The 22,914-nt window shown below is 38.4% G+C and overlaps 1 protein-coding gene across 1 annotated transcript in view; it reads right to left on the bottom strand.

Moving 5' to 3' along the window:
* LOC107674633 (protein sidekick-1-like) overlaps positions 1–22,914 on the bottom strand; it is a 370,868-nt gene that overhangs the window by 30,166 nt on the left and 317,788 nt on the right. Inside the window, exons 24-29 of the mRNA XM_016468661.1 lie at positions 21,288–21,438; positions 18,214–18,451; positions 16,359–16,474; positions 15,340–15,529; positions 8,323–8,421; positions 563–757 (exon numbers count right to left, since the gene is read on the bottom strand). Coding sequence (XP_016324147.1) covers positions 563–757; positions 8,323–8,421; positions 15,340–15,529; positions 16,359–16,474; positions 18,214–18,451; positions 21,288–21,438 — 989 coding nt within the window. The remainder of the gene's footprint in view (positions 1–562; positions 758–8,322; positions 8,422–15,339; positions 15,530–16,358; positions 16,475–18,213; positions 18,452–21,287; positions 21,439–22,914) is intronic.

Below are 22,914 nucleotides of genomic sequence, written 5' to 3'. Positions count from 1 at the left end.
GAACTCAATCGTATCGATTAAGGTGTTTACATGAAGGCTTTTCAGTCCGATTGAGCCGTCAATCTGATTACAAACGGATGATTTGGTTGCATGTAAACGTAGCCAGTGTTTGATGGAGGGTTGAATGCATCGCTGTCAGATTACCTCATGTCTCATTCACCTGTGAGGAAACATTACAATACAAAGCGCATAATATTACAATAATAACGCCTTCCATTCCCACTTGGTCTGCAATAGCTTAATGGAGCGCGCTGATGACATATCATGTCTGTGCAAACAGGGTGCACGGAGGTATGCAAATACATATGTTGACAGGCAGGTAGGACAGCCTATCGTAGCCCTCGGACCGAGGGATATGATTGGATGAACATTTTATGGTCCTACACATTCCACAGACGATATAAATACATATAAATACATTCAGAGCACTTAACTTACTGATTGCTATCGGGATGTGAAGAGACTTTCAACCAGCCTAACAAAAATTTTTTTTGAACCAAATCACCTACTCTGCCTTTAAAGCTATATGGGTGTTGTGTATTTGTGAATGTGTCTGCATCACCTCTGATCTCAGTAGTTGTAACCACAACCTGTGCAGGTGTTCCCCAGCCCTGCTCCGTCTTGGCGGAGATGCGAAAGATGTAGGCCGATTCCGGGGTCAGGTTGGAGGCGGTGAACTGACGGGTATCAGGGCCCACCTCTACTGTGATGAACTGGTTGGGATCCCCAGAATCCAGACGGTAAGCTACCTGGTATCCTACAAAACAGTCATTAGATCATCTGAGGTGAGTCTTGATCCTCCGTCCTTCTCATGTCTATGGTGAGACAGCTTAAGCTGACATCAAAAGTCTGAATAAAATTTCCACAAACTCTGAGAGTCGTTTTCAGTCAGGCATGCTTTTGAGAACTCAAATTACAAAAGGACAGGAGAAAAATGTCTCCTCAAAAAGCCATTTGTAGTTGGGAAACCATCTTTAGAAAAACAACAGCAGGTTTATAAGACGAACAGCTTTCAAAAAGGCTTCAGTGCACTGGAAAATCAGGTCTATCAGCATCTACTTTAAATTCAGCTCTGGTTAATGTCTGCAGGCATTGCTTCCCTTTACTGCAAAGAGACTTTATTCAAATACGTCTTTCATCGAGGAAGTCCTCTGCCTTGCCTTCACTCCTTATATCAAATTTAATCCAAATGTCAAATTCAATACAAAGAGAAAAGGACCGCAAACAAAATGGTGATGCACAACAAACCTGCATAAAATGAAATTTGTTTGTGTTTTACACAGCACCATAGGTACGGCTCAGGCACCCCTTCATCAACACCAAACATTAATTATGTTCTTTTAACTCATTTTATACTGGATATTATTTAGCATTATCATTAATTGCCATTATTAAAATTATTCACTTTTAAACTAACCAATTCTGTGGGTGAAAAACAGTTTCACCAATAGCCAATCAAAATGAAGCAGAAAAGTACAAAATCAGTTATTTTATAATTTTATTTAGTTTGATATTGGTTGGAACATTTGATGGGACAAAAACAGAAGGTCCATATCTTTCATTATGAGATTGAAACCAACACTGACAGACATCATTTTGCTTTCTTTCCTTAAATATGGATTGACTGTGGTAAGCTGTTAATTACAAAAATATGTTTTTAATTATTTTAATCATTTTACACCCCTAATATTTACACAATATTAAACAAACAACAAAGTCTTTTCAAGCCTGTTTGAGAATCATTGTTTAACATTATTAAAATACTAAAAGTTCAAACAAACTAACTAAATTAATTAATTAATTAATAGTGTATTATATAAATTAAAATAAAATATAGAAAGTACATCTATATTAATATATGAGTATATTGGGAATCACTGTTTAACATTATTCACATATTAAAAATTGTAACTAAATCAACAAATGGTGTAATGTATATATCATACTAAAATATCTAAATTATATCTAAATTAATAGATAAGTATGTTGCCAATCATTTATGACTATATAAAGTGTTATATAAATGCCTCATTCATTCATTCATTCATTCATTCAAATACTACAAATTAAACTGAAACTTAAACTAAAAATGAAAAACAAAAATAAAATAAAAACAAATAAATCAATAAATGTGTATTGTGCTAAAATACAGAATGTTTTAGGCCAATTAAAATTAATGTATTCCTAACTTAGAGACTGAACAGGACATTCAACAACTGCTGAATGTCCATCTGCATCATGTCCGAGGGAATGACACGTGCTGCAAACCTCAAGCAAAACAAATGATAACATTATCAGGAAACATGTTGAAAATGGAATGTGTGGTCAGAGCTTGGCCGTGGGAGAGACGGAACATTATTCAACCGTCTATTTATCTTTCGGGATGCTTGCACTGCATGCTGGCCACCTTGGGCTGTGCAAAACGAAATTAGGCCATCCCACATTGTGAAACTGCAGCACTTGGGGGCTGCCATTTCATCCTAATGTCCAAGCAAACTCCCATTCCCAGCCACGGACTTTAACAGTCAGGTTTGCTGGCACTTCTGGGAACACACAACACATTTTTCAGCAGCTTTGAAAATGGGATTACATTTAGGCTTTGCTGTAAACAAAAGTCTCTGCTGGAAAATCCAGCCTAAGCTGGTAGCTGTTTTTTTTTTTGGAACATGGTAACTGGTTTCTCAATGATCTAAACTTGCATTAGCTGGTGCAAGATGGTGGACAGTGAGAGAAGCATTGTAGAGAGACATCCATACTTCACTTACAAACATTTAAATATACTGTGCTGAAAAGAGATGTGAGAACCAAAAAGGTTTGCATTATTTTGAGTGAATATGTCTCAAATTTTGGGCTGTTTTGCACACAAAGCAAGCAAATGAACTGCAAACAAATCATCACTTTTATTGTCCTTTCGGAGCTTGACAGTTGCAATCAACATCCTCATTGTGAGTAAATTAAAGGATTTTTAATTTAGGAGATCTAATTCTTTCATACTGCTACTGCTACAAAGCAGCCTCACTTTTAATATAATAATTTATTTGGAATATTTTAAAAAGCCATTTTTGTACAACTACTATGTTTTGTTCTGTATCTCCTTACAGCAAAATACACAGAAAACTATTTAAGACTACTTACAGAAGGTTCATTCAGTTTTTTTTTGTTTTTTTTACTTTTAAGATAACTGATATGTTTACGTAACTATGACTAGATAAAGTTTGCAAATTTTTTTCCCTTTGGCCTTAACATCATCAAACAAAATTGCACAAATAATGATCTTTTGTTGGCCAGATATGATGGTCGATATTTTCCAACAAACAGAGCAATGTTTTGATAGCACCACAGACACACTGTTTACACTTTTTGGGGGACAACAGCTAATGACCAGCTAATGACTGGTTTAGCAGCTAGAAACCAGCTCTCATGTTCCAGAAAACAGAGCTATAGTTATCTTAAGCTACATTTTCCAACAAGGATTTACAAGACTTATGGGTAAACACTAAACAGTCATACTATGCCACATTCCAGACTAAAATGAACCATGCATACGCTTTCAATCTCATTTTTCTACAGTATACACACCATAACAAAGTCCCAATTTTTCCCAAACATCATCAAAATGCTTAAACTGGCCTCATTTTATTCAAAATGAATGCTTGGGGTGAATAGGATTCTATCAACAAAAGTCTATCAATGTGTTTGGATCTCATCTTTGCATCGCTGAGATTGCGTGTATTCTTCTCCGGTGTGATTTGCACAGGCAGCCTGATTTGGCAGGCGGCTATTCTGAGCTTCATTCACTTGAGGTGTTAGTCAGACTAATCTCATTAAAACGCAGGGATTTTCTCCTCTCCGGCTCCTTCTTCCCGTATGAGGAATTAGTCTCAGGTGCACGGTGACATGGCTTCATTCACAAAGCGGAGGAAAGAAACAGGCTCTGCTCTGAGCCAGATACTGCCAGTCCAATGCATTTCACGCTCTCATGTAGGCCAGATCAAGTACTGAGGAGACAGTTTTTAATGTGAGGTGAAGTACATGAAAGCAGCTTTCCACTTGAATCCAGGCTACATGGGTCAACCGAGACCATTCTCATGAGAAGAATGCCAATATATGAAAAAAAAAAAAAAGTATTCACAATAAATCATCAAAGTATTCTGTTCCTAACTTAAAAGAAAAAATAAGCAGCACAACACATTTATTGGATTGAATCAGTCAAACTGACTGGCGAATCAGACTGAATACAGACCTAGGATTAGTCTGAATCATGGACTTAAATTAAATGGACAAATCACTTCCTAAGTGAGTGGTCTTGGATTATTCGTGAAATTGTCGATTATTATGCCTGTCCAGAAATAAGTATTAAAAATGGCTGAAACTAATTTGGTGAAAAACAAATTCAAACTTTAAATTTAAGTCTAAGTACAGTTTATTAAAGAAGTTAATTCATGCTCATCCAAGGCTGCATTTATTTGATCAAAATACAGTGAAAACCGTAATATTGTGAAATATTATTACAAATTGTTAACTGTTTTCTATTGTAATATATTTTAAAATGTAATTTATTCCTGTGATGCAAAGCTGAATTTTCTGCATCATTACTCCAGTCTTCAGTGTCACATGATCCTTCAGAAATCATTCTAATCTGCTGATTTGCTGCTCAAGAAACATTTCTTATTGTTATTTCAACATTATTATCAATGTTGAAAACAGTTGTGCTGCTTAATATTTTTGGGAAACTACGAAACATGTTTTTGGAATTATTTAATTAATAGAAAGTTCAAGAGAACAACATTCATTTGAAGTATCTGTAATTAATTTGTACATTTTTTTTGAAAGAATGTAAAATTCTTACTGCGACTACTGATCAACTGAATCAATGCTTGCTAAATAAAAATATTATTTAAAAAATTCTTACTGACTTTTGAACAGTAGTGGAATAATATGATAAGAATATGTTGGGGAAAAAGGCAAAATCTCAATTTGTTCTACATTTAATTTCTTCAGTGTATAAGAGAAGGAATTGACCTATTATTTCTCTTACCCATAATAATGCCATTGGGGTCCACAGGGGGCTGCCAGACCACCCTCACTTCTGTCAGACGCACCTCCGGGAACACAAGTCTCATAGGTGGTCCGGGAACTATTGAAGGGGAAAAGGAGAGGCCAAAGATTTTATCATTACACGACTCTTGCAGTAATTACAACACCTATACACCTTATATAACTCTAAAGCTTTCTCTTGAATTATAGCCAAACAACAAGCCCAAATCAGAGCTTTAATAGAGGTTATTTAGCTGTCAAAGCAGCAGCAGCCCTCCGAGACAGCCTCTGAAATGGTATTTACGTCAGGATAAGGTCACTATAAAAAAATCTGGTTTGAAAAGGACAACAACAAAAAAATGTAACATTCATAAGACAAAAACATAAGGGATGAGAAGAAAGAGACAGTTATGACAGCACTCAAACTGTGTCAGTTTAATGAACATATTCCAGATTGCATCTTGTCAGTGGAAAAGGCAGTTGTTTCCATCTGTAAGAGTGAACGCTCATGTTCCATCCATCTGTGCACAGAAATATTATTCTCTGATCCACCTTACTATAAAAATAATGTGAAGTCTGAATGAATAATTAAGAGTGTTGCATTAGTGGTTGGTTGCATGTTGCCACTGTATTCTGAGAGGTTACCAGGGTGTTTTAAGTGGTTGTCAGGGTGTTGCTATGCGGCTGCTAAGAAGTTCTGAGTGGTTGTCAGCATGTTGCTACAGAATGTAGTTGCTAGGATATTGTGGGTGTTTGCCAGGGATTTGCTAGAATGTTGGTGGAAAGTGGTTGTCAAGGTGTTGCTTTGCGGTTCCAAATGTGTTCTGAGAGGTTGTTAACACAATGTTACAGTGTTATGGGTGGTTGCCAGATTTTTGCTATTATATGTCATTTCTTGAGATAGTCTAAGTGGTTGTTAGCACATTACTACAGAATGTGGTTGCTAGGGAGTTGTGGGTGGTTGCTAGGGTGTTGCTATGTCATTTCTTGAGATGTTCTAAGTGGATTTTAGCACATTACTACAGAATATGGTTGCTAGGTTTTTTTGGGTGGTTTCCAGGGTGTTGCCATGTGGTTGCTAAGGTGCTCTGAGCAGTTTTGGACTCTAGAAATTACTCTACAAGCCATGCAATTTGAAGTATAATTCATATTCATGAGTTACATGCCAAAGTCTCCTCAGTGTGTGTGGTTTGTTAATTCAAATCTGCTCTAGCAAACAGTACTAATGATTTGCTGTCGGCCAGCGAGCTGCGAAATCTGGTCATTCTCCCCTCAGACTTTGTTGGCTTGTCCTTGACCAGAGTATTTAGATCCATGCTGGTCCATGAGTGCTGCCACATGGCACACCTTCTCACTCTACCCCTCCTAAAGCGGGCCATCACTGAGTCACATATCATTGTATGTTAAGACTGAAGGGAAACATTGCCAAGGGATGATCTGCTGCCTACAGGAGGAGACCAATGATGACTGGAGGATGTAATGACTGTAGCGCCCTACTCTGAAGGACACAGTGTGCCACCGGTGCTAAAAGAGGGCTCTGCTAAAGACCTTGATTAAGGGGGATGTTTCCTTCTCCTGCTGGTGCGTCTCACCTCTAAACATACACACTTTCCCCTCTCTCCAAGGCATCTGTGACAGGCCTATACATCCACTAACAGGACACCTGTGGAGCGACAGATAACATGGAGGGAATCCAATAACGGTGGAGGGCCGGTGCTGTGCCTGAGGTACACACACATAAGCAGGAAACGACACCTCTGCTGTGTTGTACGCGAAATGCCGTGCTGTACAAATGCGGAACAAACACAATCAACGTTGTGCCGTCTCTCGACCGCTTCCTTATTTCTCTCTGGATTCCCCGAGTCGATGCGGTCGGTTAGGCGGATTCTATGTTTCATTTCCTGGACATTATGGAACTTATAAATCTAACACATCTGACAGCGATTTGATTTGTATTGCTTTTTGCAGTCATAGTGTGTGGGACTGTAGGGACACATGTCCACAAGAAGAAGCTCTTACAGTAGAGCGTGCTTTTCCCAAGATGCCTCTTTCTCTTACCAATGTATTGCTAACATTCATCACCCTGCTATCAGCTCTCCGCGTGCCACGAGGTTTATATGGAGATTACACGCACATGAGGAGTCTTTTAACTACTTATCGCGACTCATGACTCGAGTGCATTTACTCGGCATGAACCTACAATTAGAAAATCCGTTTATTAATTACTTCTTTAAGCGAGTCACTAATAAACGCACTTTCCTGCCAATCTTTTCAGAGATGTGCGAACGCTAACGACTTTAAGGCACGCTAATCTAATCGCAGTGCAAAAAAGAAACATCCAATTTGCTGCTTGCTTTGCAAAAAAAAAAAAGTATTCACAATAAATCATCAAAGTATTCTGTTCCTAACTTAAAAGAAAAAATAAGCAGCACAACACATTTATTGGATTGAATCAGTCAAACTGACTGGCGAATCAGACTGAATACAGACCTAGGATTAGTCTGAATCATGGACTTAAATTAAATGGACAAATCACTTCCTAAGTGAGTGGTCTTGGATTATTCGTGAAATTGTCGATTATTATGCCTGTCCAGAAATAAGTATTAAAAATGGCTGAAACTAATTTGGTGAAAAACAAATTCAAACTTTAAATTTAAGTCTAAGTACAGTTTATTAAAGAAGTTAATTCATGCTCATCCAAGGCTGCATTTATTTGATCAAAATACAGTGAAAACCGTAATATTGTGAAATATTATTACAAATTGTTAACTGTTTTCTATTGTAATATATTTTAAAATGTAATTTATTCCTGTGATGCAAAGCTGAATTTTCTGCATCATTACTCCAGTCTTCAGTGTCACATGATCCTTCAGAAATCATTCTAATCTGCTGATTTGCTGCTCAAGAAACATTTCTTATTGTTATTTCAACATTATTATCAATGTTGAAAACAGTTGTGCTGCTTAATATTTTTGGGAAACTACGAAACATGTTTTTGGAATTATTTAATTAATAGAAAGTTCAAGAGAACAACATTCATTTGAAGTATCTGTAATTAATTTGTACATTTTTTTTGAAAGAATGTAAAATTCTTACTGCGACTACTGATCAACTGAATCAATGCTTGCTAAATAAAAATATTATTTAAAAAATTCTTACTGACTTTTGAACAGTAGTGGAATAATATGATAAGAATATGTTGGGGAAAAAGGCAAAATCTCAATTTGTTCTACATTTAATTTCTTCAGTGTATAAGAGAAGGAATTGACCTATTATTTCTCTTACCCATAATAATGCCATTGGGGTCCACAGGGGGCTGCCAGACCACCCTCACTTCTGTCAGACGCACCTCCGGGAACACAAGTCTCATAGGTGGTCCGGGAACTATTGAAGGGGAAAAGGAGAGGCCAAAGATTTTATCATTACACGACTCTTGCAGTAATTACAACACCTATACACCTTATATAACTCTAAAGCTTTCTCTTGAATTATAGCCAAACAACAAGCCCAAATCAGAGCTTTAATAGAGGTTATTTAGCTGTCAAAGCAGCAGCAGCCCTCCGAGACAGCCTCTGAAATGGTATTTACGTCAGGATAAGGTCATTATAAAAAAACTGGTTTGAAAAGGACAAAAAAAAAAAGTAACATTCATAAGAAAACAAAAACATGAGAGATGAGGAGAAAAAGAGATAGTTATGACAGCACTCAAACTATGGCAGTTTAATGAACATATTCCAGACTAAATCTCGTCAGTGGATAAAGTCAGCAGTGTTCCATTCACCTGTGAATGCTTTACCATAAAAATAATGTGAAGTATGTATTATTAGTGTTGCATTAGTGTTTGGTTGCATGTTGCCACTGAGTGTTGCTATGTGGATGTTAAGAAGTTCTGAGTGGTTCTCAGCATGTTTCTGCAGTACAGTAGTTGCTAGGACATTATGGGTGTTTGCAAGGGATTTGCTATAGCCTCGTTCAGACTGTCAGCCCAAATCCGATTTCTGTGCAAATCCGATTGAAATCCAATCATATTTAGATAGTCTGAACGGCAACGAACTACATGAAATGCGATTTTTGCAAATCCGTTTCGAGCTACATTCATATGTGGTTTGAAATCCTATTCATATCTAATTTCTGGAAATATGTTTCAGTCTGACCGCTCAGATCGGATTTTGCGTAGCTTTTTCACGTTCTCACGCCACGTAAAAAGTAAAACGTCAGGCGTTGTTTGTAGAAAACATGCTGGACATCCTTGCAGAAACAAGGTTGTGTTGATGCGAATAGCAAGTCAAGCGGAAAATGACAATAATCTGCTAGTCTACCCACCTCTTTGAGTTTTGAGACCGGTGGAGACAGCAGCACAAAATAAAGCCGCGCATGCAGCTTCCTACCATTCTGCCGCTGCCTCATAAAACGTAATATTGTTATCCCTTATTATAATCCATCGCGACGGCATTGTTGTAAGACAACATCTGTATTGAAAACTGTATTGCGCTTGTTGTTTTTAGCGTAGACATACCAAGACAACGTCATTGCCATATAAACCAATGCAGATATTGAGTAAAATGAAAGAGCGCCATGGACACACAAATCGGAATTGAGCAGTTGCGATACACAGTGTGGACAGTCAATCATTTAGATCGGATTCCAATCGGATATGAACAAAAATCGGATTCGGACTGACAGTCTGAACAAGGCTTATGTGGTTGCTAGAATGTTGTGGGTGGTTGTCAAGGTGTTGCTATACGGTTGCAAAAGTGTTCTGAGTGGTTGTTTGCACAATGTTACAGTGTTATGGGTGGTTGCCAAATTGTTGCTTTGTAATTTCTTGAGATGCTCTAAGTGGTTGTTAGCACATTACTACAGAATGTGGTTGCCAGGGTGTTGCTATATGGCTGCTAAGAAGGTCTGAGTGGTTGTCAGCATGCTGCTATTGCATTCTGAGTAGTTACTAGGTATTTTAGGTGTTTGCCAGAGTGTTGCTATGTGGCTGCTAAGACATTCTGAGTGGTTATTAGCACATTGTCATTGTATTCTGAGTGGATATTGGGGTTGTAGGTTGTTGTTAGGGTGTTGCTATGTGGCTAAGAAGTTCTGAGTGGTTGTTATCATGTTGTTATGTAGTTTCTAGGGTATTGTGGGTAATTGCCAGGGATTTGCTATGTTGGTGCTGTTGTATTCAAGGTGATTGCTAGATGTTGTGAGTGGCTGTCAAGGCATTGCTACACAGCTGCTAAGGTGTTCTGAGTGATTGTTAGTATGATAGTGAGGTGTTATAAGCGGTTGCCAAAAGTATTGTGTAGTTACTTTTGAACTGTGTAGTTGCTCAGATGTTCTGAGTCATTATTACCACATTACTATGAGGTTGTTAGAATGTTGTAGGTGGTTGTCAAGGTGTTGCTATGCAGTTGCTAAAGTGTTCTGAGTGGTTGTTAGCACAATGCTTCAATGTCGTGAGTGGAATATATGAGTTGCCACAGTGTTACTATGATATTTCTTGAGATGTTCTAAGTGGTTGTTAGCACATTAATACAGAATGTGGTTGCTAGGGTGTTGTGGGTGGTTGTCAAAGTGTTGCTATGCGGTTGTTAAATGTTTTGAATGTTTGTTAGTACAGTGTTACAGTGTTATGGGTGGTTGCCACAGTGTTGCTATGTAATTTCTAGAGATGTTCCAAGTGGTTGTTAGCACATTACTACAGAATGTGGTTGCTAGGGTGCTGTGGATAGTTGCCAGGGTGTTGCTATGTGGTTGCTAAGGTGCTCCGAGCAGTTATGTTCCCTAGAAATTACTCTACAAGCCATGCAATTTGAAGTATAATTCATATGCATGAGTTACATGCCAAAGTCTACTTAGTGTGTGGTTTGTTAATTCAAATCTGCTCAAATCTGCTCTAGCAGACAGTACTAATGATTAGCTGTCGGCCAGCAAGCTGCAAAATTTGGTCGTTTTTCCCTTTGACTTTGTCGTCTTGTCCTTGACCAGAGTATTTAGATCCATGCTGGTCCATGAGTGCTGCCACATGGCACACCTACTCACTCTACCCCTCCTAAAGCAGGCCATCGCTGAGTCACATGCTCCGCTAGATGACCAGAGATCTATCATTGTATGTTAAGACTGGAGCTAAACATTGCCAAGGGGCGATCTGCTGCCTACAAGAGGAGACCAATGATGACTGTAGTGTAATGACTTGATTACTTAAATTTGTAAGGGAATTAATTATTAACTGGCTTTTCAGTCCTGATACAAAGAAAGCTTTGTTGACTCCTGATTGAATTAATTCGAAGCCTCATGATGGTGATTCAGCGGCGTATCAGTGTCCTGTTCATGAAATCCCTACAGTAGGATGTAATGACTGTTGTGCCCTACTCTGAAGGACACAGTGTGCCACCGGTGCTAAAAGAGGGCTCTGCTAAAGGCCTTGATTAAGGAGGATGTTTCCTTCCCCTGCTGATGTGTCTCACCTCTAAACATACACACTTTCCTCTCTCTCCAAGGCGTCTTTGACAGGCCTATACATCCACTAACAGGACACCTGTGGAGCGACAGATAACATGGAGGGAATCCAATAACGGTGGTGGGCCGGTGCTGTGCCTGAGGTACACACACAAACACATAAGCAGGAAACGACACTGCGAACACACCGCTGCTGTGTTGTACGAGAATCGTCGTGCTGTACAAATGTGGAACAAACACAATCAACGTTGTGCCGCCTCTCGACTGCTTCCTTAATTCTCTCTGGATTCCCCCAGTCGATGCGGTCGGTTAGGCGGATTCTATGTTTCATTTCCTGGACATTAAGGAACTTATAAATCTAACACATCTGACAGCAATTTGATTTGTATTGCTTTTTGCAGTCATAGTGTGTGGGACTGTAGGGACACATGTCCACAAGAAGAAGCTCTTACAGTAGAGCGTGCTTTTCCCAAGATGCCTCTTTCTCTTACCAATGTATTGCTAACATTCATCACCCTGCTATCAGCTCTCCGCGTGCCACGAGGTTTATATGGAGATTACACGCACATGAGGAGTCTTTTAACTACTTATGATGCGCGACTCATGACTCGAGTGCATTTACTCTGCGTGAATCTACAATTAGAAAATCTGTTTATTAATTACTTCTTTAAGCGAGTTGCTAATAAACGCACTTTCCTGCCAATCTTTTCAGAGACGTGCAAACTCTAACGACTTTAAGGCAGACTAATCTAATCGCAACTAAAAAAATAAATGTCCAATTTGCTGCCGGCTCTGATTAAATCCAATTACAGGATGTTTAGGTTTGCAGACAAAAGCCAGGACAATCACTCACGTCCGGCCGGAACAGGATGGACATCCTGTAGCATCTCCAACCCCCTTGCGTACGGCATCCAGGGCCTGGATAAAATGGTGCTGTACCATCAGTCCTTAATTAGGTCTGTTCTGGAGGGGAATTTAAAAGGCAAACACACAGATAATTGCTGCCAAGGTCGAGTGAGCACAGACGGGGGGACATGCTGCCTGTGCTTCCATCATAAAAGTGCGGCGGTGAAAAGGCCCGAGCTCTCTGCGTCTGTCAAGGGGGAGCTCCATTTACAGCCACGTTTAAAAGAGACCTGTTATCTCTTATTCAGAGAGCAGCAGAGCTGACCGTGGGCGTGCAAACTCCATTAATGTGACTCTGTAGCTGGCTGGATTAAGGGCTGACCCCTGTATTTCACATAGTGGGCTTCTTTAAATGGCTCTTACAAGCTGGGGGAAAAGGCTTCTATTGCTATCCCCCATGACACCCTCTCTCGTGATAAGATTCTTGGTTTGTGAGGCAAGCAAAACTGCACAAAACTGCGCAATGTGACGTGTGATTCAGTAAGTGTTGTTTTAGCTCATGACTTATAATATTTACATTAACAGTACCATATACACAAATGACATTATCCAGACATGAGAACATGGATTGTTATGGATTATAGAGCGACGTTTCTGCAAGAAAACAAGTGTTGGAACTTTAATCAAAAATAAGACACAGTTGTCCCTCTCAATATTCACATTAGTAATTGGCTGATATGGGTTTTTTAAATGGATGATTTGTAGACTATTACATTTGATTCGCCTTAGTCTTGCATGTGTGGTACAGTCTAGTTCAATAATATACACTGAACAAAATTATAAATGCAACACTTTTGTTTTTGCCCCCATTTTTCATGAGCTGAACTCAAAGATCTAAGACTTTTTCTATGTACACAAAAGGCCTATTTCTCTCAAATGCAAATGGTGGTCACACCAGATACTGACTGGTTTTCGGACCCCCCCCGGACCCCCCAATACAGTAAAACTGCACATTTTAGAGTGGTCTTTTATTGTGGCCAGCCTAAGGCACACCTGTGCAATAATCATGCTGTCTAATCAGCATCTTGATATGCCACACCTGTGAGGTGGATGGATTATCTCGGCAAAGGAGAAGTGCTCACTAACACAGATTTAGACAGATTTGTGAACAATATTTGAGAGAAATAGGCCTTTTGTGTACATAGAAAAAGTCTTAGATCTTTGAGTTCAGCAACTGAAAGCAGCTGGTTTATATTTAATATTAAGTCTCCAAGTATAACATGCTTGAATGAATTAAATCAGCTTTGAACAAGAGATAAATTACAATTCAGCACTTCATATGTGCACACTATATTGCTTTATCTGGAAAATCTCATGGTACACTGCGTATATCAATTGTTTCTCCGGAACAACCTTGAGGGGGGCCTTATTTGTGCCATTTCCCAAAAACATATTTCTGCTGTAGTCTGTCCCTTATGGCCTTGTTGGCTGTATAGCAATCATATAAGAGTGCATTAGTTTCAACTGTTATCTGTCTGTAATCCTGACCGGAGTGAATCACTGTTGTAATGGAGAGCAAACTTATCATACCTCTCTTCTGAAAGCTTTCATTCCTCAAATTCAGCCAGCCCTTCAAAGTCTGTTTAAGTTGCAGTCTATAAAGTAAACATTTGGAGGCCGTCCTCGCCAACGGAGTTTGTATTTGTGAGTTTGTGAGTCTGTATTAAGTTTACTGTATCAGTTTACCTGTTTAATACCAATCTAGTCTTAAAAAGGACAGTGAGCGAATCAACTAAAGCCGGGCTCACACTACAGGAGTTTTAGGCCGATTTATCCCCAATTTTCCCCTCCTGAAAATCGGAGAAAAAAATCTTATCGAGGACATTGGATGGTTCCGTAATGGGTTAATATTTAAAAACTCCTGTAGTCTGAGTCCGGCTTTAAGCGAATGCAAAGGCACAGAATGTACACCAAAAACAAATGAAGCTTCAAAAGCGATTGAAGACCTTCAAAAAAGTGTCTGAAAGAGCTTAAGACTAAATGCCATTTCATCTTTTTTTATTCTTTAAAATCCAAGGCCACATCAATCTGTGCAATCTTGTGCGCAGAGCAAATGCCCATTACTCATGACAGCTCATAAACTTACATTGCTTGGTCAAGGAGTGCGCACATAAAACAGAGTTACAGCATTAAAGGGATACTTCATTGAAAAATTTAAATTTGGTTATTATTCATCCTCATGGGTTTCAAACCTGTATGACTTTCTTTCCTGGAACAAAAAATTAAATACTGTATTTGGAAAATTCTTAAGGTGGCCTTTTAAAAAAAAAAGACAGTTAAGTGATGTTTTAGCGACACAAATTATACACACACAAAAAACACCTTAAGTAGTACCAGCACACAAGTCTAATGAGGCCACACAATTTGTAAAAGGAAACAAACCAAATTTAAGTCCCTAATTTATCTTCCCCAGTGATTTCCTGACAACTGCTGACAGTTGAACCCATATTTGTGAATGAATCAGTCCAATTTGTGAACCAGATCAACTGGTTAATTGAAAAGAACAGGGTTAATTCATTTTGGTTCTCCAGTTCAACTCATTTACTCAATGATCATAGATAGCATTTCTCTCAGCTCACTAGCAAAAAGATTATCAGAGAAAAATGATTTATATTGTTCCTCACACAAAGCATCAGAAGACTTGGAATATTGCGCAAACGTTGATGATTTCTTTTAAGATGCTCTATGGTGTTTTTTTTTTTGCAGCCTGATGAACAGATGAGGTGACTATGAACTGTTTTTGATGAGCTGCATTAAAAATTATTTTATGTTCCACAAAAAAACAAAAAAAACAAACAAAAAAAAACCAAACAAACAACACACTATTTTGGAATTACATGAAAGTGGGTAAATAATGACAGAATTTTTGGAGAAATATTCGTTTAAACTCCCTATACGGTCATTAAATTGAATCCCAGTGGTGAAATATGAAAAGTTGCTCACCATCATCCTTGGTCCTCTCCAGGACTGGGGGGCTGCTGAGCTGCCCATCTCCGATTCGTGTGAAAGCCAAAACTTGGATTTCGTATTGGACGTATTTACGCAGGTTCCTCAGTAAGACAGACTGCGTCAGATTGCCTTTAACCACGTTCACCTGTGCCTCCGAACCTGAGTCTTTCTCTTTGTACATAACCTGAAAGAATAAGCATATTAAGCATGATTATAGCTCACATCACTGTTGTGCGATTTTGTGATTGTGACTGACTTTAATTTAAGATCACATTAAATGGAAACACACAGGGATAGCTGTTAGTAAAGCTGAATGGCATGAGGTTTGTTCCTCTGGGGCCACTGTTCAGCAGGCTGTTTCTCTATAAAGCCTCCTGCCTTAATTACGGTTGACTTTAAACCAGAGAAGCTTCTCTGAACACATGGGTGCACATCAAGATCTAGCTGCAAATATTTGTCTTTCTGCATGGGTCAGACTTTCAATGAATTCATTATTAAACCATTTCATTACTTAAAATGTAAAGGTACTGGAACAAACATTAACAAACATTAATATTTGAATTGTTTTCTAAATTTACTTAAATTAAAGGCAAAAATGGCAATGGCACAAGAAAAAATAAAATAAAATGTGAAATGTATGTAAAAATATATGTATGATGGTTTCATTTTAGAAATGTATAGTACAGCTGCAAAGGGTAGTTATTATAGGAAATGTTGGATTTCAGTGAAGAATAAAAACAATGCCTCCTTTTCTCAAGAGGGGAAAACATCAAATCTTTCATGTCATTTCATCATACACAACACAGTTTAAGGGGTTGATCTTACATGAAAAAACCTTTATTCACTTCTGAGACGCTTATTATACTGAGCCAAGGGCTCCTTCAGCAGACATTGTTTCAGAGAACCCCAGCGCACTTCTTGACATCAGTGTGAGTTAATTTTCATTTGTGTGAAATCACAAAGAATGTAATAGACAGAACAACAAGGCAGAAGCTATTCTCACGAGGAACCACCTTGTATCCGAGGATGTTGCCGTTCTGCTCGTGTTCAGGAACCGGGCCCCAGGTTACCAGGATGCGACTGGAGCTCATGGCCTCCACCGTCACATTTTCCGGAGCCCCCGACGGCACTACGCAAACAGAGAAAGACAAATCACACTCCCTTATCGCACAGTGCCTTAACACATGGCCCCGAGTACTGAGTAAACTCATGGGGATTAGTCACCTCTCCAATGTCATAAGGGAAAAAAGAAAGCAAACAGCATTAGCGTGTGAGCAGCAAACAAGAGTATGAGCGTTAGGAGACAGCGAACAGACCACTAAAATACGGCAAACCTTTAACACTAGGCTTCATATCAGGCAGCATGGGCAGCCCAGAACATCCCTACAGGTTGGCTATTAGCCACACAATTATATAATGACTCCCTCCACAGACGAACTTCATTTTCTGATTACAGTTATCCAAGCGCGCAGCCTTCCAAATGATGACCCACTAGTGGCACCAAATGGAATTGCAATCTGTTTGAGCAGCCCAACTTTGTTGACTCATTTATTTATTCATTACTTGACCAACTGGATAAGTTTGGGGTGAGATAACCTGTTCATCCAAACCATGGGCGCCATTGAGGGTGTTTAAAACTTTTAAACAGTCATTAGTGGTGCTTGCTCATACTAATGGTTATGGATTTGAAGAAGCTTCTCAAATATTGTGGCTTGTTGAGAGGAGGTTGACTATTACTTAAAATGATCAGACTTACAATTTTTTACCTTGTGGAAATATATGGGAAGAATGGAAGTTAGAGTCAGAAGAAAAAAACTGTTAGATTTACTAGTTCATTAACGTTCAAAAGTCTGGGGTCATTGAGATTTTAAAAATGTTTTTAACAGTCTCTTATGCTCACCGAGGCTTAATGTATTTGATCAAAAATGCAGTAAAAACAATATTTTGAAATAGTATTGCTATTTAAAATAGCGATTTTATATTTGAACATTTTTAAATGTGATTTATTCCTGTGATAGCAAAGCTGAATTTTCAGCATCATTACTCCAGTCTTCAGTGACACATGATCCTCCAGAAATCATTTTAATATACTGAATTGCTGCTCAAGAAACTTCTCTTATGATCATCAATGTTGAAAACAGTTGTGCTGTTTAATATTGTTGTGGAAACTGTGATATATTTATTTTCATGATTCTTTGAAAGTTCAAAATAACTGCATTTATTTGAAATAGAAATGTGTTATGACTTTACTGTCACTTTTGATCAATGTAATGCCTCCTTATTGAATAAAATGATTAATTTCTCTGGCCTCTTTAGACCTGGGCTAGCAATCGCTCAGAACACCCCAACAACTGCAAAGCAAAGCCCTGCAAGCAAACCACAAAACCCTGGCATTGCGGTGCTGTCTTTTGCATGTGTAAACATCATTCTCATTGTTTACAAAAAATTTAAACATATTTACAATTCAGTCTGATATCACCAGTCACACAGAAATGACACACTTCACTTTTAAATATAATATTTTTGAAGTTTACACTGCAGCCATTTGGGGCCATAAATCTTGCAGGGAGCAACGGTAAAGATAAGTAGCGACATCAGGCAGCCAATCACCTTGCTTCTTATCTGCAGTGTATGCATGCAGAGAGCAGCTCTCGAGTCAGACAGCATGAGTGTGTTGTGAGGGGCTGTTATGGTGATCACATAAAGGAAATAAAATGTCAATTTGTGAACCACCTGTTTACATTTGAGAACATGATTATCCTGAGAATGGAAATTTCAAGATGCTCCCTCTGCATCACAGTGGCAAACATGTCTCTGTGTCCCATTGGGCTCATCAACCCGTATTAGTATCCGACTGGGTGTCCTCACCTGACTCGCGTGTGCGTACCCTCACGGGCTCACTCCAGGATCCGGGGCCTATGGAATTAAAGGCCTGGATCTGCAGCTGGTATTCGGTCCACTCCTCCAGACCCTCCAGGGTGATCTCCCTCTCCAGCCTGTCATTCACCAATCGTGTGCTGTCTTCCCCCCGCAGGTCCGCTCGCAACACTCTGACCCTGTAGCCCACGCTCTCTGGGTTTCCATTGTACTCGGTCTCTGGCAGTGGCTGCGAGGAAACATCACTCTCGTAATAAGTCAACAGAATTACTGACAGAGAACTGCTTATATAAGATTAATCATCTGTATTCATATAGTTAATGATACACCTTTTGACACATGGTGAAGCGAATGAACAGTTTTCACAAGATGTATTTTGGTAACAAATCTTTTTATGTATTCATACATATTTAAATTAATAAATGTTTATGTTGTTATGGTCATTTTATGTTACACACTGCCATTCAAAAGTTTGGGGTCAGTAAGATTTTTTTTCTTTTTGTAAGAAATTAATAATTTTATTAAATGAGAACACATTAATTTAATCAAAAGTGACAGTAAAGACATTTATTATGTCTTAAATAAGTCGACATTTATTAAGATTTCAAATAAATGCTGTTCTTTGAACATTTTATTCATCAAAGAATCCTGAAAATAAAATGTATCACAATTTCCACAAAAATATTAAACAGCACAGCTGTTTTCAACATTGATAATAATAAGAAATGCTTCTTAAGCAGCAAATCAGAATGATTTCAGAAGGATCATGTGGCACTGTAGACTTCACCATCACGGGAATTACAACATATTCAAATGGAAATTTTTTTAAAATTCAAAACAAAAAAACAAAACAAAACAAAAAAACCTTCACAATATTACTGTTCCCTTTCAAGGGAACTTCGAACTGCGTCCTCTAGGGGTCGCTATGGGGAATGCCTCGTCGTGACCCGTGTCTGAAGCATACATTGAAAAAACACCAACAACACGTTGGCTGGCGACAGCCCATGACATCACTACCGGTGCGATTATAGTATAAATAGGCGCCGGGAGAACATGTCATTCTCTTCTTTGTCTTCACTGACCGTTTTGTTTGAAGTGTGCATTTCCGTGGTAAGAGCGATCTATATTCCTATCGTTATGGCGAGCACTAGCAAAGCGTTTAGAGGGTGTGTGCATCCGCGTCGTCATTATTTGACACCTGATGACACACACGATCTCTGCGTTGTTTGTTTGGGCAAAGAGCACGCACGCGATGTCCTTGAGGGGGCAATCCGCGTTCATTGTGAGCGTATTTTAATGAAAAGCTCCGCTCACATTTGTCTCTCTTTTCGAGGAAAGGGGGGCAGCCATCTGCTTCCCGGGGTATGTAGCCTAGGCCTTTGGCCGTAGGGAATAATGTCACTGACAGCTGTCTTAACGTCCCAGGGGCAACTCCCATGGCTATGGTAGAGTTGGTACTTAGTGCTCGCCATGGTTCTGGCCCGCACTCCCCTCAGCATGGCGGCATGGGTATATCGTTCCCCATAGCGACCCCTAGAGGACGCAGTTCGAAGTTCCCTTGAAAGGGAACGTCTCAGGTTACTTATGTAACCATGGTTCCCTGAGTAGGGAACGAGATACTGCGTCCTCTAGGCTTCCTGCCATGCTTCGAACGCAAGCTTCAGACGAAGAAGTGAATGACATGTTCTCCCGGCGCCTACTTATACTATAATCGCACCGGTAGTGATGTGATGGGCTGTCGCCGGCCAACGTGTTGTTGGTGTTTTTTCAATGTATGCTTCAGACACGGGTCACGATGAGGCGTTCCCCATAGCGACCCCTAGAGGACGCAGTGTCTCGTTCCCTACTCAGGGAACCATGGTTACATAAGTAACCTGAGACGTTTTTACTGTATTTTTGATCAAATATATGCAGCATTGGTGAGCATAAGAGACTTCTTTCGAAAACATTACAAAAATCTTACAAACTCCAAACTTTAGTAATGTAGTATGTTATAAAATGTTTGAACACTGACACAGTTTTACCGTTTTACCACTGACACATTTAAAAAAAAAAAGATAATTCTGAGCTGTATCTTCAATTGAAATTTAAAATGATATGCCCTTCAGGGTAAAAAGGACTAAAAATAAAGAATATGACAAAATATAGACTAAATTTAAAGAACTTGTTTCATTAGACAAAAACTAAGAAAAAAAAAACTGTGTAAAAATAAACAGTGCGGCCTCTGAAACACACAGTCTCAGCAGCGTCCTGATTATTACTAATGCAAGCAAGCTGAGCTCATCCTAACCCAATTAAATATACATGCTCCTATAAATCTCATATTTATATTTAATATGCATATTTAATAATGCTACATCATTTACGTGCCCAAAAAAATCAACTGAACGATTTTGATTGGGTGCCAAAAGATAAGTGAGATGTCACAAACTGGCAAAACATCAGCTCTCATGTGCTTTTAATTTGACAGGTAAAGAGCTTCAATTTGAGGAACTCAATTTAGGCACTAGCTCTCACATGTCAGCAGTCTTTATATAAGCTGAAAATCGATAGATGCCTAAAAACACCCTGCTTTCAACATCCTAGCCTGTATTCATGTGTGATACAAGATAATGACAGCCTGTCAGAACACTACGACTGAAAGTTACAATGTAATAGCTTCCTTGAATCCTTTTTTTTGTCATTCTAACTTCTGTGAAAGAAACAAAAAATGAAGGAAGACCCTGAATTATTGAATGAACTCAATTGAATATAATGCACTTAGCTTACCTCATATTTCTCAGAGATGATATGAATCTGCTGAATTACACCTATTAAACTTTGAAGTATCTTATATCTTAACAGCAACCATTTGACTGATAAAAGTAACAGAAATGGTTATGAAACACTTCACTTCATGAGTTGATGAGTATTGTTTTACTCTACAGTCCTCTGGAGCAAACTGAGGTTAAGTTGTTTACTCAAGGACACAATGATGATATTGTAACAATGAGAGGTGATAAATTCTCTCTTGGGGGTTTGATCCTACACTCTACAGCCCAGATTTTTACCACAATGCTACTTACCACCCAGCGTAGCCAGAGACTGGTCTCACTGGCCGTGCGCACCGTCACGCTGCTAGGTGCCATGTCTGGAGGAGCCTGCAGAGTTTGAATTACACGGGACGGCATGCTCAACGGACTCGGGCCCACGATATTCACCTGACGCATTCGGAACCTGTAACCACCAAGTTAATCAGTCACTTCGTTAAAACTTAACACTGGTAAGACTTCCCAATGGGAAAGTAGATGGCAGTAGAGTTTGTGAGTAGAGTTTATGTTTGTGCATGTGCTCACTGCAATTCACTTTATAATTGCACCAATTACCATGAAATCACAGTTTATCAGTGAGCAGAACAAATGGAGAGGCTGCGGCAACATCCATAAGATCTGACATAAATTGCGGAGTAGAGAAAAACACGGAGGCAAGCAGTTCATCATGAAGCTCAAAGATGATTCAAGCTGTCTGAAACAAACGGATGAAGTCATACATTAAACCTGTTTAGATAACAGCAATAACTTTATATTCACCGAATGAAATAATACGATTATTGGCGTGCCGTAAATAAGACAATATTCAAATTAAACAGTTTACATGTGACAAATGCATCACACTGTACATAGACAAAATTTTACAAAATATAATTTTTATATGGTAAATAATAGTAGATGTGTAGCGCATTCTGGCATACAGCATTTAAAATAAAGGGATGAATATAAAATAAGGGATGTCAATAGATTAAAAGATTTTATTAAATAAATTACATAAGTTGATTATTCAAATAAAGCACAATTAATTCCATATATTCATATTTTTTGAGAATATTTTCCAAATGAAAATGATTCAGAGATGACTATTATGGCAGACACATAAAGTATTGATTATCACTATTTTCTTAATTGTTGGTCTAATCGTGCTAAATTATATTTTTTAATAATCTGACACCATAAATACTGTGATTTAAAAAAAAAAAAATTATTCTAATTAATCTGTTAACCGGCTTTTATTTGAACTATATAGTTCAAATAAAAGCCTGTTAACAGATTCATTAGAATTAATTACTTAAATTTATCTATCTATCTATCTATCTATCTATATAATGAAATATAGTAGAAGTACATAGAAGTATATTTTCACACTATTACGATTACAAGTATATTTAATAATATGATTGAATCTGAATTGAAATCTCACATCTTGGCTAAAGAGAATGTCCAGAATGTCCATTCAGAAAATAGGCAAACACAAATCCACAGCGGTTCACACACATGATGATTTGCAAATGTAGATGAAATAATCGATTTGTACATGCAGAAACTTTCAGAAATGTGCAAACAAACTTCGGTATTGCTATACTATGCATTTGTGAATCGTGTGCATTTGGTAATCATATTTTGTGAATATGAATTAGTTTACCGTGAACTGATGTTTTCAAATATATAAACTTTTCTGGCGAATGTGAATTGGCATATATGCATTTGTGAATCACATTTAGCAAATATACAAAACAGCTTATAAATATTAAAGGGGTCATATGATGCGATTTCAAGTTTTCCTTTCTCTTTGGAGTGTTACAAGCTGATTGTGCATAGATAAGATCCCTGAAGTTGCAAAGACTAAAGTCTCAAAACCAAAGAGATATTATTTATCAAA

This window comes from Sinocyclocheilus anshuiensis, unplaced genomic scaffold (genome assembly GCF_001515605.1).
Source record: "Sinocyclocheilus anshuiensis isolate Anshui unplaced genomic scaffold, SAMN03320099.WGS_v1.1 scaffold152, whole genome shotgun sequence".
Lineage (NCBI taxonomy): Eukaryota > Metazoa > Chordata > Actinopteri > Cypriniformes > Cyprinidae > Sinocyclocheilus > Sinocyclocheilus anshuiensis.
The sequence above is the reverse complement of the archived record's forward strand: the minus strand, read 5'-3'. Positions and strand labels throughout refer to the sequence as shown.